Source organism: Glandiceps talaboti, chromosome 10 (genome assembly GCF_964340395.1).
Source record: "Glandiceps talaboti chromosome 10, keGlaTala1.1, whole genome shotgun sequence".
NCBI lineage: Eukaryota > Metazoa > Hemichordata > Enteropneusta > Spengelidae > Glandiceps > Glandiceps talaboti.
Genome location: NC_135558.1, coordinates 6338248 through 6352681, shown reverse-complemented (window position 1 = coordinate 6352681; position 14434 = coordinate 6338248). Strand labels below are relative to the sequence as shown.

Genomic DNA, 14434 nt, shown 5'->3' with positions numbered 1-14434 from the left:
ATCACTCATAAAGGTAGGCTGTTTGAATTTGTTTTCGACTGTTTGGAAACTTCGTCAAAATACTACGAGGTAAGTAACATATATACTCCATGCCGCTAAAATTTTGAATAAATTGTATTTATTTGAAAGATTGTACATTTTATATATCTATCTATCTACATTTGTATATACATTGGCATGTCAATCGAGTGGCAATACTAATTGAGGTCTTCCAGTTTTGTACATGAATAATGAGGATAACGAGTTGTCTTGCGAGCGCTGTTTGTCAGTTTCACCAGAAAAGTACCGAAATGTACTCTGCTCGTACAAATTCAAAAAAGAAATTATAATCACCTAATTATATGAAAACAGTGCACACAAAAAAAGTTATCTATAGACACTCAATAAGACTACTCCTGGTTTATACATCGCACTAACCGCAACTTGTTCACTTCGCTCAAACAACAAAAGTCTACACTTCAGGTATACGAAGTCATATGGTGAGCGTTCCATATAAAATTACTTCGTATTGGATTTTGGCGCTGTACAAATTCTTTTGATGGATTGATTGATTGATTGATTGATTGATTGATTGATTGATTGATTGATTGATTGATTGATTGATTGATTGATTATATATGATACCCCCACCCCACCCCCTCCCCCATCCACAGGTACACAAAGAATATAGGATGTACTGTAGTCTTGAAATATTTGTTTCTGGACTAGTACATCGTTGTACAAAATATATGGTATATACATATTTCATCTTGTAAAAAAAACTTTATACAGAACTATTCAAATCATTTCATGGTATTAAAACTATATACAGGTTTTGGCCAGTTCGCGTAAAGACTTACTGTACGTACACACAGCACACATGCATTTCATAGAAAAATGTAATTGATCATGAAATATAATTAGTATACACAGTTGAGGTGAATGCAGTAATGTTATGGGATTCATCATTGCTGTAGTAACGGGTACCATGGTAACAGTCACATCCACCTCTTGGCATCATTCTGATCGATGGTTACAAGTACGTCATCAATGTTGTTAGTAGGAGATTTCCCACAGCCATGAAGACAGGTGTCATAGCAACAAGGTTGTCTGCCTTCAGACGAACATTTCCACTGTGTGATGGAATATCAGTGTTACATAGATCACCATCGCAACAAGTAATACAGAATTCGTTTGTAGGGTTAGCTGAACAAGACGAATATGCAGCACAGGTTTGTTCCACAGCACACATACGACGTGCGCCCTCTATCCGACCAAGATAATCATAACGTACTGATGCCTGATATAAAAAAAAATAAAAAAAATATGAACAAATAGAACAAAAGCCACTCTTATGCAGAATTGACCGACTTAAAATACTATGATACATGTATCTACTTAATATTTTTTTGTTTTAGTTTACAGTTTTACGAAAGTTCCCGAAGCATGAGCTATTCATCAGCACGTAGCATGTGCAATTTTATTTATTTATTTCCATCCCTGACTAGACTTTTCTGCCGACTGAAAATCCACTCGAGCTCTTTATTGACTTAGTAAAGACATCTTGTTAATTCTTGTTCTACCCAAACCGGTACCCCTTATCTAAGGGAACGAACAGAATTCATGGCCGGGGCGGATGATGAGGAGAAAATATTTTGGTCAAATATTGTTTCGCAGATATCGGTGTTGGAGAAATATAACGTTGGGTTGTAACCATTACTTCGAGATACTTAGTCAGTAAGGCTCTTCCCGCCAATCTTGGTTTGGAGGAGTAACAGCATCACCATATAGTGGGGACGATGGGCACTTAAAAAAATACGGACATGTAGAAGGGCATTTAGAGGCATAACATGTCAAACCATACCCATAAAATATGTATCGGCTAAACTGACTTGCAATGAATGTAAACTAGAAGAGTGAAAGAAAGAAATAATTTGAAAGTAAACTTACAGCGCATCTGTCGTAGATTGACAAACAAGTTATACTTCCCAAGGGTTTGTGATCGTCCACACAGTTGATGTCGTTCAGATGTTCATCTATTCCGCCTCCCATGTCTCCATAACCACAGTGCCAACAATCAATACTCACTATAGGTGCTATCACTAGGTGTTTGTAAAAAGAAGTTACAAATATAAAGTAGATAACTCACTGTACATCACAGCTGTGCAGACACGATGGTTGAAATTAGTGACCAGGTTAGTAGAATCTACAAGTTGCATGTTCGATTAACCTCGCCATTGCTGTTTATTTCTGAATGGCTAAGTTTGAGCATGGTTAAGGTTTGGACCACGATATAACAAATATATATTGTACATGTGTCAACAGCCACCTTTACATGTAATAATTGATCCAATTGACTTTTTGAAAGAAAAAGGACAGAATTTTTATCTTGAAAAACATTACTGTAAAATCAACTAACTAGTAAGTTGTACCGAAATGGGTTTACAAATGTGTGTGTGTGTGTGTGTGTGTATATGTGTGTGTGTGTGTGTGTGTGTGTGTGTGTGTGTGTATTGAATCGTGCAAGGGTTTCCTTATTTACATACTGAATTGATTACTTTACCTGACAGTAAGAGGAAGAACCCAAAAATTCGATGTACTGTTTGTAAATACATTCTTGCCACCATTCTTAAATTACAGCTCTTCAATCCGTAGACACTGTGAGTGGAATAGAATGAGAAAACCTCGGGTTTTACATTGGTCTTCATATGGAATTTAGCACAAAAAAGTTGGGACCACAGTATGCTCACTCATTTATTACCGTCTAAGTCATTCACTCATTACTTTATTTAGGGGATATATCTTTAGTAACCATGATCAACCATACACGAACAATTACAACGGTTTGAACAAGGAACGTTTCTATATAATTGTTTTTAACTACATTGTATATAATGCCTTGGTTACTAACTTCGACTTTAGGTTTATATCAAACGCAAACTTTGTAAATGTACCGGTTTTATTTATCTTAATTGACTCTCTACCTGTAGACCTACCTACCTACCTACCTGTATGTATGTATGTATGTATGTATGTATGTATGTATGTATGTATGTATGTATGTATGTATGTATGGATGTATGTATGTATGTATGTATGTATGTATGTATGTATGTATGTATGTATGTCTGTCTGTCTGTCTGTCTGTCTGTCCGCCCGTCCGTCCGTCCGTCTGTCTGTCTGTCTGTCTGTCTGTCTGTCTGTCTGTCTGTCTGTCTGTCTGTTAGGACTTAATCACTGTGCTGAGTGTTCGTGTGATTGTAAACTAAATTGATGCTTGCAAAAGCCCGTTTGGCTCTATTCGTCCTTACTCGACCTTTGACGACCATGTATACAAATGTAAATAGCGCTATACAGACAGTGTACTGTACAGGTATTTTAACTAGAAAACCACGGTTTGATATTGTTGTATAAATACTGTGATTTTAATTACGCCTTTCCCGCGTATCATTTATCATTTATAATGGTAAGAATATATTTATGTTGTCAGTACCAATTCTACGATTATTACGTTTCTAGACGGTCCTTGATGGTACACGAGGCTCCTTTGTTCGTTCATTGTGTTGTTATAGCAAACTCTGTATATCAATAAAGAATGCTCTGCTATGTCTAACTTGAAAGAGTACTTCAGTGGAGCCTTGAGACGGTCGATGAAACGACTTGGGTCGTAAGAATAGTACGTTAGTTCATCGAGCGTTGTGCCACTAAAAATATTAAAGAAACCTTACCTTGATTTGTGATCAGTCTATGGTGGTTGGGTCGAATTCTAACGAACATATTCAGTGAAAATCACGAGTAGGTGGAAACTCCTCCACTTGAACGAATTGAATTGTAGACTGTCTATAACATAAGGTATGCCTGCATTTACTGTATGTAGTCTTGAACAAATATACTATGCACTTTCACATTATGACTAACAACACAATGGACCTTTCACCTTTCTTATAGTACATATCAATTGAATTCACTACGACAACGTTGATATTTACCCAATGTATGGGCCTCGCGTTCTATTCACATTGTCCACCTCATAGAATCCAAATGTACTTATCCAGAGTTTATCGTTGGAGACCGTGACCCTTTGGTCCCTACTTTTCCCACCTTTCCTATTTTCATTTGCGTATGTACATATATGTGTGTGTGTGTGTGTGTGTATTTTTTTTTGTATATATGTAGTGCGAACAATAGCCACTTAAAAATGACAAAGCGATCTCCTAAATGGCCAAACAAATTGGTTAAAACACTACATCGGGTTTTCACCCTACTCTTTACAAAAAAAAAGTGTAGATTGCATTGGGCATTGCACTCCGATACACGGGACCTCCATTTTACGTCCTGTCCGAGGGACAAAAGTAAAAGTAAAGTATAAAAAGTATATGTATGTATGTATGTATGTATGTATGTATGTATGTATGTATTTATGTATGTATGTATGTATGTATGTATGTATGTATGTATGTACTTTTTATTTTATACTTGAAAAACAAAACAATTAATGATGATAAAAAATACAGACCAAGTCCGTGAGGAAGTGATTTGTAAATAAACACTGGGTACAAACAAGTAATCACTACGTCACATCCAGTCTGTGCATACGTATACGTCTGTCCCTGGTCAGTGGTCTGTCCCATCCCCCTTTATTGAAACGTCATCATTCTGTAAATTACTCTTGTTTACTTGTGGTTATCAGTTGTTTATTTGGTTTATGTTTTCCCACTTTGTTTACAATCATTTTCATCAACATTGGCACTTGTGTTCATTCAATTTCTTGTCCCAAGTAGAAAAACATGTTAAAATCGTTTTTTTCTCAAAAAACAAAAACATTAAGCTTAAATATTCTAATCCTATTTCTAAGAAATCACTAAACCATTGTAAAAACTTGTAAATAAAGTAGACTAGAAAGATTGAATTCATATTATGATAAGGATATCTGTCCCATAAGCAAATACGTGTTCTTTCCCGTTTGATCGCTGATAAGAATAACCGTACTTTTCAGGTCTAACACAACAATCTGAGTTCAGAAGTTGACATCAGCTGACCTCAATGTGTCCCACAATGCATCACCATAACAAAGATGGTGGAAATCGTGAAATGAATGAAGACAAGACCCAACAACAAGTATTTTATGGTTCTCTTAATTTATGCAATAAGTAGATTTATTTCTTGATAGGTATTATCCAATATCGTTTAATCTGCACAAATCGGCCAGTTTTCCTTTCATTAGGTCGATACCCAGGTGTAAATTCTACGATAGTTGACGAGGCACTTCGGAAGACTATTTTGCAACCTCACGCACGTACACGGTGTTTACGGACGTAAAAGAACAATAACAATAATATTCATGTACAAACTTCTCGCTCGATGTGACGATGGTGTTCCCCATCGTGCATTTTCGTTCTCCGCAATCACGGGTTATCTTGCCTTGGTACAGGACAACTGCTGATTTCCAGTCTACATCAGTCATTATTTATTTATTTACCTTCGCTTTCATCATATCGATTATCGTTCACGTAACTCACTGTCCGATTATCGACTGCGCTAAAGTATATGTTACTAATATCAAAACCATTTCAGTGATTTTACAAAAAATTATCCAAAAGAAACAGACGTTTTCATCTTAATATTTCTATTCATTATTATGTGTGTTGTATCGTGATTATTTCACAGTGTCTATCAAAAGCGGTCTTATAAGTACATATTCAATAACTTCAAAAGCTTGAAAGACACAACTTTCACATGTTCTTTTTTTCCTGATTAATTTCAACTAGATCACTTGTCTTATAAGGTAATTAGCTGTCACTTTTCACTGAGTCAGTAGTAGTAAGGAAACATTTACTGTTGTATTATTTGCACTGTTTTTCTTTCTTCTTTTTACACAGTTATGAATGAAAATGTATGGCTATGCCTTCCAGATAGCCTGTTATTGCATATATTGAGCTACCTACCATCTCAACAACTGCTATCTTCTTGCCAAGTTTGTAAACACTGGTCCAAAGTTATCAGAGATGAATCATTATGGAAACAGTTATTTTACAAAGAGTTGAAGATAGACCGAAGTCTGCCATTACGTAGCACTTGTAGATCGTACTACAAGGAATACCAAAGACTGAAAGACAACATACCATCACAGCAATGTCAGATACTAAAAGAACATACTGATCAAGTGTTGCATGTCAGTTTTGCTCACAATGGATCAATGTTTGCCACATCTTCCAAAGATGGTACCGTCAAGGTTTGTATTTTGGAAACTTTTTAAGATGAAATGGCCTCAGCCACCCAAAAAGTTAAAAATAGATGATATTCCAGGATTAACCTTTCATTCAGAGCCTCACACTTATTAATTTTAATTATGTGGGGAAAATATTATAGTATTTTATTTTAAATGTGATGTGTAGTTTGTAAAGACACAAAATCTTTGGGCTGAAAAAATATAATTATTGTCAGTGTCATTATACATGTCCTTTTACTGAGGATTATTATGGGTTCAGTCATTTTTTTTGTACTAAAAATAATAAGGTTGTGATTGTGTATTGTTTACAAAGGTCAGGTTTTGTGTTGAACCACAATGGAATGGGTGTTAAATAGACAATTTGCATTTCTCACAACTTCCTTGTTTTTAAGAGGGGGGGGGGGGTAGAATGACATGTCAAGTCTAACATTACTTAGTTTCTAGATTGATGATGGAGGGATAATGGTTAAATCTAATGTGACTTGACTTTGATCTCCACATTAATTTGTGCATATTTTGGAAACTATCGACACATCCAATTCACATAATCTCAAAAAAAAAAAAAAAAAAACCCATTCCACCCAACCTCAAACTGAATGAATATTAGCCTGGTGTTGATTCAAGAAAATTGGAGTTAATTTTTTACTCAAGCACAGAGATCAAGTAGGTTTGGTAAGAGTAATAAGCTCTGTAATTTATGAGAAAGGAGCCCATTTTATGTAAAGAAAAAAAAGTGACTTTCAAGTTTGTTAATCTTGTTTGTTTATTTCTTTCAGGTGTGGTCAGCAAAGCATCCATGCAAGGTCAAGTATAATCGAAACATGAAAGAAATGTTTCGATGGCAGTACACACAATTCTCTCAATTCAATATCTCTGATACTTTATTACTTGTATCAGGTGTACACTTTGGTCCTAACAGTACATCAGGGGAAATTGCAGTTTTCAATATCTATGGTAAGTTTATGATATTGTGATGAAATTTGTGATTCATTCATGTGATCAGCTTCTCTCATGCATACTGGTGATTAGATTTTCTTTCTGAAGTGATCTGAGAAATGAGACATAGTTGCTTGTCCATGTCTGAACCCAAGAAATTCTGTACAAAGCATAAATATCTGACCTAGAACCTAGTAGTTGATAGCCGACAGTGATTGGCAGAGTACTGGCCAGGTATTGGATCCAGATCTGTCTTGAGACAGGTGGTATTTCCTGATGAAACCTTCCCATTCCACAAACACGATAATCTCTCTGTTATTATGGGGGTGGGGTATAGGTACCCATTATTATGTTTTGAGGTGTACTCTCCTTGCATGACTACTACAATATCTTAAATATATTAATTTCACCAAGGAACATAATCAAGAAAGGCTGTATTTATATAGGGTACTTTCAAAACATATGATTTCAGATACTAAAGGAAAGCCATTGTTGTGTCAAAATGACTTTTCCAAATTTTGCAAATTAAAAAAGTAAACTGTGCAAATCTGTATATATGCATAGACTATCCATTACAAACAATTCATTCTTTTTCTACCAGGGGGTATTTGTTTGTACACGAAAAAAAAGTTGGGGAGAACAGGATTTAATTGTCTACTAGTATGTACTTGCTGTGTTTTTATTGTTGTTGTTTTAAACAGAAAGATTGAAAATACTCCAGGTTTAAAGGACACTTGTACACTACTAACTTGAGTGCACATTTTTTTTTCCTCAGAGGATTTTTCACTACAGTCCCGTGTCTTAAATAAACCATATGATACTTTTGGTGCATGGTTGAATGATCAATATCTGCTGTCTGGTAATCTTCATTATCTTGGCCAATTCTCCTCATGCTCAGCACTATGGCTGAATAAAGCAACTCAGGAAATAGACTCTGAAGAGGAATCAGTTGTAATGAGGCTGTTTAAGTTTTTAAATGTCAATGCCAGTACTATTAGGAACATTATGGTAGCTGACTCTATAACTGTGAATGATGAAGCCGATTTTGAACCAGGGCAGATGTTTGGTAACCATAGAAATAGAGAGGTTGGTAACCATAGCAACAGTGAGAATGATGACACAGGCAGTGATGACAAGAAAACTCTTGATGAGAATCAACTTGAGACTGATGTTTCAGTTAGTGATGTTCCGGAAATAGAGCTTGATGAGGAACGTGGAAACGAAACATCGCAAAACAAAGATGAAGAAAACAGTATCGGGGTCACTATCAGGTCACCAGAAGGTCAAAGTTCAACAGTGTGCAGCAAAAGAGATGCTACAGATGTTACTGGTAGTAGTCCTCCAGTGAAAACAAGAAAAAGTGAAAAGATAGAAGATGCATGTAAGCCAGAAAGTCAGGCAAGTGTTGATGAAACAGGACTTTTCACAGGCACTACATTTGATGATACTTACTTTGATAGGGTGTACTGTAGGGTTAAGATGGCTGAAATGAGAACAAAGCAGGAGTTTATTGAGGATGAAACGATGAAAGCATTGATATGTGGTGTCGGCGCTGTGCAACCTGGTGCCAGTCAAACTCCTCAATGTGAATCCAGGACTGAACAAACAGATTCTAAACTTGATAAACTAGCTCCTATGAAACAAGAAACTGATAAAAGTGATGCCGAGACATCCTCACATAGAATTGAACTCACTAGAAGTTTCTCAGATCATGAATCAGGAGATGTTCTAAGAAGCTGGGGAAAGCACTTCAATTTCAGTAGTGCAGACAGTCTTGATGACGAACCGTCAATCCAATATACTGACAGTAAATCAGTTAGAAATAGCACTGAGAATCTGTCTATTGAGAGTTACTATAGTGACTTAGAATATGATGACAGTTCTAGTGGGAGTAACCATGACGACAAAGAGTGTAAGAAAAAAAAGAGGAAAATTTCACCACTTAGAAAGAAATTAGGCTCCAGATATTTGATATTTTCCATGGGGACTTTGGCATATACACCTCACCAGATTGGGATAAAGAGAATAGAAAATGACAAGACACAGACAATGAGAGGATTTCTTGGATCTACAAGGAAAAATATTCAACATGTGCAAGAAGCATTGGCAGCTAGGTATCTGAGGCAGCAAGAAGATGTGGGAGAGGATATTCCTGAGGATGTCGTTGAAGGTGCGCAACCACAACAAGCATTGCACAGAGATGTAGAGTTTGATAAAGTTGACCATGTGATTGACATACATGGACATATCATTGGTATGGCCCTGTCACCAGATAACAGGTAAAAACAGAAGTTGTAAGGATTGGTGGGATTTATTGTGTGTCATTACAGTAGATTTCAGTACTCTAGAACCCATCCACAAATATAGGACCATATGCAAGCCTTTTGATTAGTTCCTACACACATAATCAGAATGCAAAAAACAGGAAAGCATATTAACAAGCTTTCAAAATCATTAATTATGCAAATGACTCGTTGAAAGTGAGAGCTACATCAACAAAAATGTGCTCTTTGTTTTAATCATGGTATGTTCAAAATTATTTGAATTGTGAAGCCTGCATTCTTTCGATATTGCCTAACACTGTAAATACTGAGTACATTGTAGTAGCTGACCAGTTCTCATGTTATATAGTGAAATGTTTATGACAGTACATTATATCATATCTCTATTTATTACGGTATAGTTGGAAAGTGTTGTACCTGCTAAAATAGTTACTATGAATGTAGTTTTAGCCCATAACCATGCTAAATTTTAGAACAGGACATTATGGATTCCATGTTAGAGTTTGACAAGATGTAACAGGAATATACATTGCTAGACAAAATTTCTGTGGCCCTAAACTGACATGCGTAAAATTATAACTGATTCCAAGACTTCAAAAAGTTGAATCCAAACTTTCTTTTCAGTGTCCTGACGAAAGAGTATGTTTTCATGACTCGACCACATTCATGTTCTTGTGCAAACTATTAACCAACTGTGCCTGTTTTTTGTTTAGGTACCTGTATGTCAACAGTCGATCATGGCCAAAGAACTGTATCATATCAGACCCATTGAAACCTCCACCCATCTCACAAGAAATAGAAATGCACGTCTATGATTTAGCAAGCATGACAGAAGTGAAACGACATTATGGTCACAAAGCTTACTCCTCCAATGAAGAATTGATCTTCATCTTTTTAGATGTATGCCAACTCTATGTAGCAAGGTGAGATTTACTTAACATTTCTGTTTAGAAAAACTGGTACCATGCTTTGGTGAGATCATGTGTAAAAATGTATGACTCAGAATTGTATTTTATCATATAGTGATGATTTTCTTTCTTTCTGAAACTTGGTCTAAACCAATGCCTTCATTAACATTCTGTGTCAACAGTAGTTGTGAGGCAGAGCTATTTAAAAAATTATCCTGATTACAGGAATGATTCTATTTCATCATTACAGATTTACTAATAAGAAGGTACTAATCCAAGACATTGGATTCAAATATTGCGGGTTTAACAAGGCAGAGCTTGCCACCCATGTGGTTGTCATTAGCACCTAGACATGTAATCTTGAATAGTTAAGAGTAACAAATAGTAAAGGCTTTTCAGTACAATCAAGTAAAGAACAAGCCCCGATACGATCATGTTTTGTCCAAAATTGTATATACCATGCCTAAATATCATCTTGCTCCTAACAATTAAGAGACACATTCCCAAATCATTACACGTCCACACGTACCAAATTTATTGCCAAAATCACCAGCACCTCATTGTTGTCATGGATTTTCATATAGGAATAGCTGTGTTGTTCACAGTACACATCAAGGTTGACAATAACCCCCACAAAGTTAGAGGGCCTTTTATACCCCTGTCTAACCTTTAAATATGACTAACTAAATGTATGGTACCTTCATCTTAAGAACAACCCAGTTGTCTTTCAGAGTCTTCAGGTATCACATACATGTACATACAATAGATGACTGATTGAGTAATATAGATGTATTAATAAAATTGACTTTGGTTTATTGTTTTTACCAGTGGTGCTGAAGACAAGCATGGATATCTCTGGGATCGTTACTATGGTATTCAATTGGCAAAGTTACCACATACAGATGTAGTGAATTCTGTGACCTTTAACCCCAGAGATCAAGAAATGTTAGTGACAGCAAGTGATGATGGGACTTTGAAAGTTTGGAGATCCAAGGCCAAAATGAGACAGATGAACCTTGATAAGGACACCCATGCATGAATTTAAAATATTACTCTGGTAATTGAGCCTTCATTTTACTAAGATAGACACAAACTAAAACTATGTTGAAACATGTTGATACAACAGTGATAAGCTATTGAATGGGCCTTGGTTTAACTATAGTCTGAGTAGGGAGACATTGCAGAGTTTTATTGACAGTTCCATGAACTTGCTGCAGTGTACTGTTTTTGGACTTCCAATGTTTACACTATGTTGATCACAGGGTGGTTAGATTACACAACACCAGACGACCCACTGCTATCACCCACTTGTGTAATCTACCACATTGAAGAATGGTGGATTTAGTTTGAGGATATCTTTGTAAACCGAAGGCTTGATTACCAGAGTCGTATGTGAAACAACAATTCTTGTGAGACAAAAGTGTCTTGACACTCTCACAACCATGGACCTGTTATCTGTTCTTAGGTGGATCACATGCTGCCTGTACAGCGCCATGTATTTTGTATGTACAGATTGAACGTTGTGCATATGCGCTACTCAGGGGAATGGTTGTCACCTGACTAATCTGGATTTACTAATAAAACCTGTGTCTATCTTTGATGACGTTCAGTCTTTTAGTAAAACAGGTCTATATGACTCAATGATGAAAATGTTACTTCAAATGTAATATTAAGACAAAACAAGCCAAAAAGTAACAACACGAGACATCGTCTCATGTATTGCATCTTTGAACCAGAATATTGACTATTGTAGCAACGAAGCTTGGTTGTTTTAACTTTAAGACAACATTGCTGAATGCCAATGATGACCAGTTTGTTTTATTGAGTGAAAATGAGACAAATTACTGGTGGTCTTGTTTACAATAAAATAACTTTGACAATTTCATGTACATGTAGATTAGCATGTATGGTACAAACATGGAGGGAAATCTGGTAAAATTGCACGGATATCCATACCTTGTACCATAATTTTGGTGAGGAACCCAGGTAATAGAGGGCGAAATCTTGTAAAATTGCATAGATTTCTATACCTTGTACCATAATTTTGGTTGGTAACCCTTGTAACAGAGGAGGGAATCTGGTAAAATTTGCAGATTTCCATACCTTGTACCATAATTTTGGTTGGTAACCCTGGTAACAGAGGAGGGAATCTTGTAAAATTGCATAGATTTCTATACCTTGTACCATAATTTGGGTGGGTAACCCTGGTAACAGAGGAGGGAATCTGGTAAAATTTGCATAGATTTTCATACCTTGTACCATAAGTTTGGTGAGGAACCCAGGGAAACTCAGAAAACTCAGATATTTGTCACCCTTAGCAAATACTGACACATGCTAATGCAACAGTTATATGAATGTCACTATAACTTAGATGAAAAATATACCAATAACATGCTTGTTTTGATATAATAAAGTAGTAGGACTTTGTAAGTTAACAGTAAGAATTCATGTTTTGATGTTAATTTATACTTTACAGCAAATCGTGTGCACAAAGATCACCTTTATTATATATTTTATAGAATGTAGGAGTTCAAACAACATTTGAAATTGTTAGATGATATTGTTAGAGTTTTTTTTTTATTGAAAAGATTTAATCAAAGCAGCTCAGAGACTCATATATAAACCAGTTCTGTATTTATTGCCATTGTCATTTACAATTCCTAGTTCAGAGCTCAAATACTGCACCAACTACGTTACAACTCTAGAACTCAACTACTGCACCAACTACGTTACAACTCTAGAACTCAACTACTGCACCAACTATGCTACAACTCTAGAACTCAACTACTGCACCAACTACGTTACAACTCTAGAACTCAACAACTGCACCAACTATGCTACAACTCTAGAACTCAACTACTGCACCAACTACGCTACTACCATAGTCTTCCATGAAAACATGCAGGTTATTTATGATTATACTTTTTGGTGTGTAGTTAGATTCTGCTTAGAAGATATTTTCACCTTAATTTCATGAAAAATCAAATTTATACATGATCCCCAAGTTATTCAGTTTAGGAAAATATCGGTAATCTAAGGGGCCTTGTCACTACAAGTGGAAGATGAGTGGTAACAAGGCCCAATATGTCACAAGTATTTTCTGGTTGAATTATATCTGAAAATTATATTTGTATCTGCGCCAGTTTAATTTATGAAAACGTGATTTTGAGTTTATTTACTTACATTTGAAGTAATAACAAATACACTTGTCATTGTGATGAATATCCAGAAAAAAATAAATCTGTATTTTTGTTTGAATTTGACAACTTGCGTTTTACATAGTATAATTACATATTTACAACAACTTTTTTTACGTAAGTAGAAGCAGAATTAGTTACTAGAGATTTGAGTGAAAATTTTTAAGACTTTCGAAAATGAATTTATTCCACACTATTTCAACTGAAATACTTTGATTTTATAGTGTCAGTCATGAAGTGAGGAAAAAGTAACTGTGGTAAACAAATTATATGTATATGAATAAATTATCATTTTATGTTGGGAAAGTGTATGAAAGAAAATTCAATGTGAATAATTTGTTTTCAGTGTTTAACAATCTTTATTTCTCATTTACCGAGTCCTATGTACAAACCTTTCCTAAAAGTGCACAAATTGTAGAGGTTACTGAAGAGAAATGTTTTTTTCTCACATGACAAATATCTTAGCCATGCATGTACAATCACACATATAGAGGGACTTTGGTACAATGTGTACAGTTTTAGATAAAAATAGAAAAATGCCTGTTAGGTGTATCTAGTATTTATTGAGCGTTTTCCTTACTGTACTTTACTACAGAAATGTGGTATGTTTAGAGACTCTCTTAGATTATAGTGTTTTTGACATCTATATCTGACTTCATTCAAGCAAATGGACATACTGATGTTTTTGCAGGTTGTATTGATTTGTGTTCACAATGAGATCAAATGCATTATTTGATATGTACACATGCTATCAGTGTCTATTCCTATTCTCTGTATTCCATTTGCAGTGTGTAGCAGTGAGTGATTTTTTTGTCACTTTGGAACTAGAAGTATTTGAACTTTAAGGGATGATTGCACAGTGTTGCACAATACACAAACTTTGTTCATTTAGGATAAACCCCA

At 35.5% G+C, this 14434-nt stretch overlaps 2 protein-coding genes across 3 annotated transcripts; one reads left to right on the top strand and one right to left on the bottom strand.

Moving 5' to 3' along the window:
* Window positions 1-644: 644 nt before the first annotated feature.
* LOC144441473 (uncharacterized) lies at window positions 645-3848 on the bottom strand. 2 transcript variants are annotated; one of them, XM_078131051.1, is made up of 4 exons: window positions 3708-3848; window positions 2543-2637; window positions 1930-2081; window positions 645-1279 (listed from the first exon to the last, which is right to left on the bottom strand). In XM_078131051.1, exons 2-4 carry the CDS (start codon window positions 2604-2606, stop codon window positions 1013-1015), a joined length of 483 nt encoding a protein of 160 aa, XP_077987177.1. In that variant the 5' UTR covers window positions 2607-2637; window positions 3708-3848; the 3' UTR covers window positions 645-1012. The 2 variants fall into 2 exon arrangements, with proteins under 2 accessions (XP_077987177.1, XP_077987179.1); XM_078131053.1 differs by lacking the exon at window positions 3708-3848 and adding an exon at window positions 3296-3339.
* A 2012-nt stretch (window positions 3849-5860) lies between these two features.
* On the top strand, window positions 5861-11699 carry LOC144441311 (F-box/WD repeat-containing protein 5-like). Its single transcript, XM_078130868.1, has 5 exons — window positions 5861-6211; window positions 6985-7162; window positions 7920-9423; window positions 10140-10349; window positions 11163-11699. Exons 1-5 carry the CDS (start codon window positions 5861-5863, stop codon window positions 11371-11373), a joined length of 2454 nt encoding a protein of 817 aa, XP_077986994.1. The 3' UTR covers window positions 11374-11699.
* Window positions 11700-14434: the final 2735 nt, after the last annotated feature.

Bases quoted from the DNA above. Each gene is read 5' to 3' on its own strand.
- LOC144441311 (XM_078130868.1), top strand. From the start codon at position 5,861: ATGAATGAAAATGTATGGCTATGCCTTCCAGATAGCCTGTTATTGCAT. The intron at 6,212-6,984 runs GTTTGTATTTTG...TATTTCTTTCAG, and splicing joins CCAAAGATGGTACCGTCAAG to GTGTGGTCAGCAAAGCATCC. The intron at 7,163-7,919 runs GTAAGTTTATGA...TTTTTTCCTCAG, and splicing joins TGCAGTTTTCAATATCTATG to AGGATTTTTCACTACAGTCC.
- LOC144441473 (XM_078131051.1), bottom strand. From the start codon at position 2,606: ATGGTGGCAAGAATGTATTTACAAACAGTACATCGAATTTTTGGGTTC. The intron at 2,082-2,542 runs GTAAAGTAATCA...ACAAACACCTAG, and splicing joins GTTCTTCCTCTTACTGTCAG to TGATAGCACCTATAGTGAGT. The intron at 1,280-1,929 runs GTAAGTTTACTT...TTTTTATATCAG, and splicing joins CAATCTACGACAGATGCGCT to GCATCAGTACGTTATGATTA.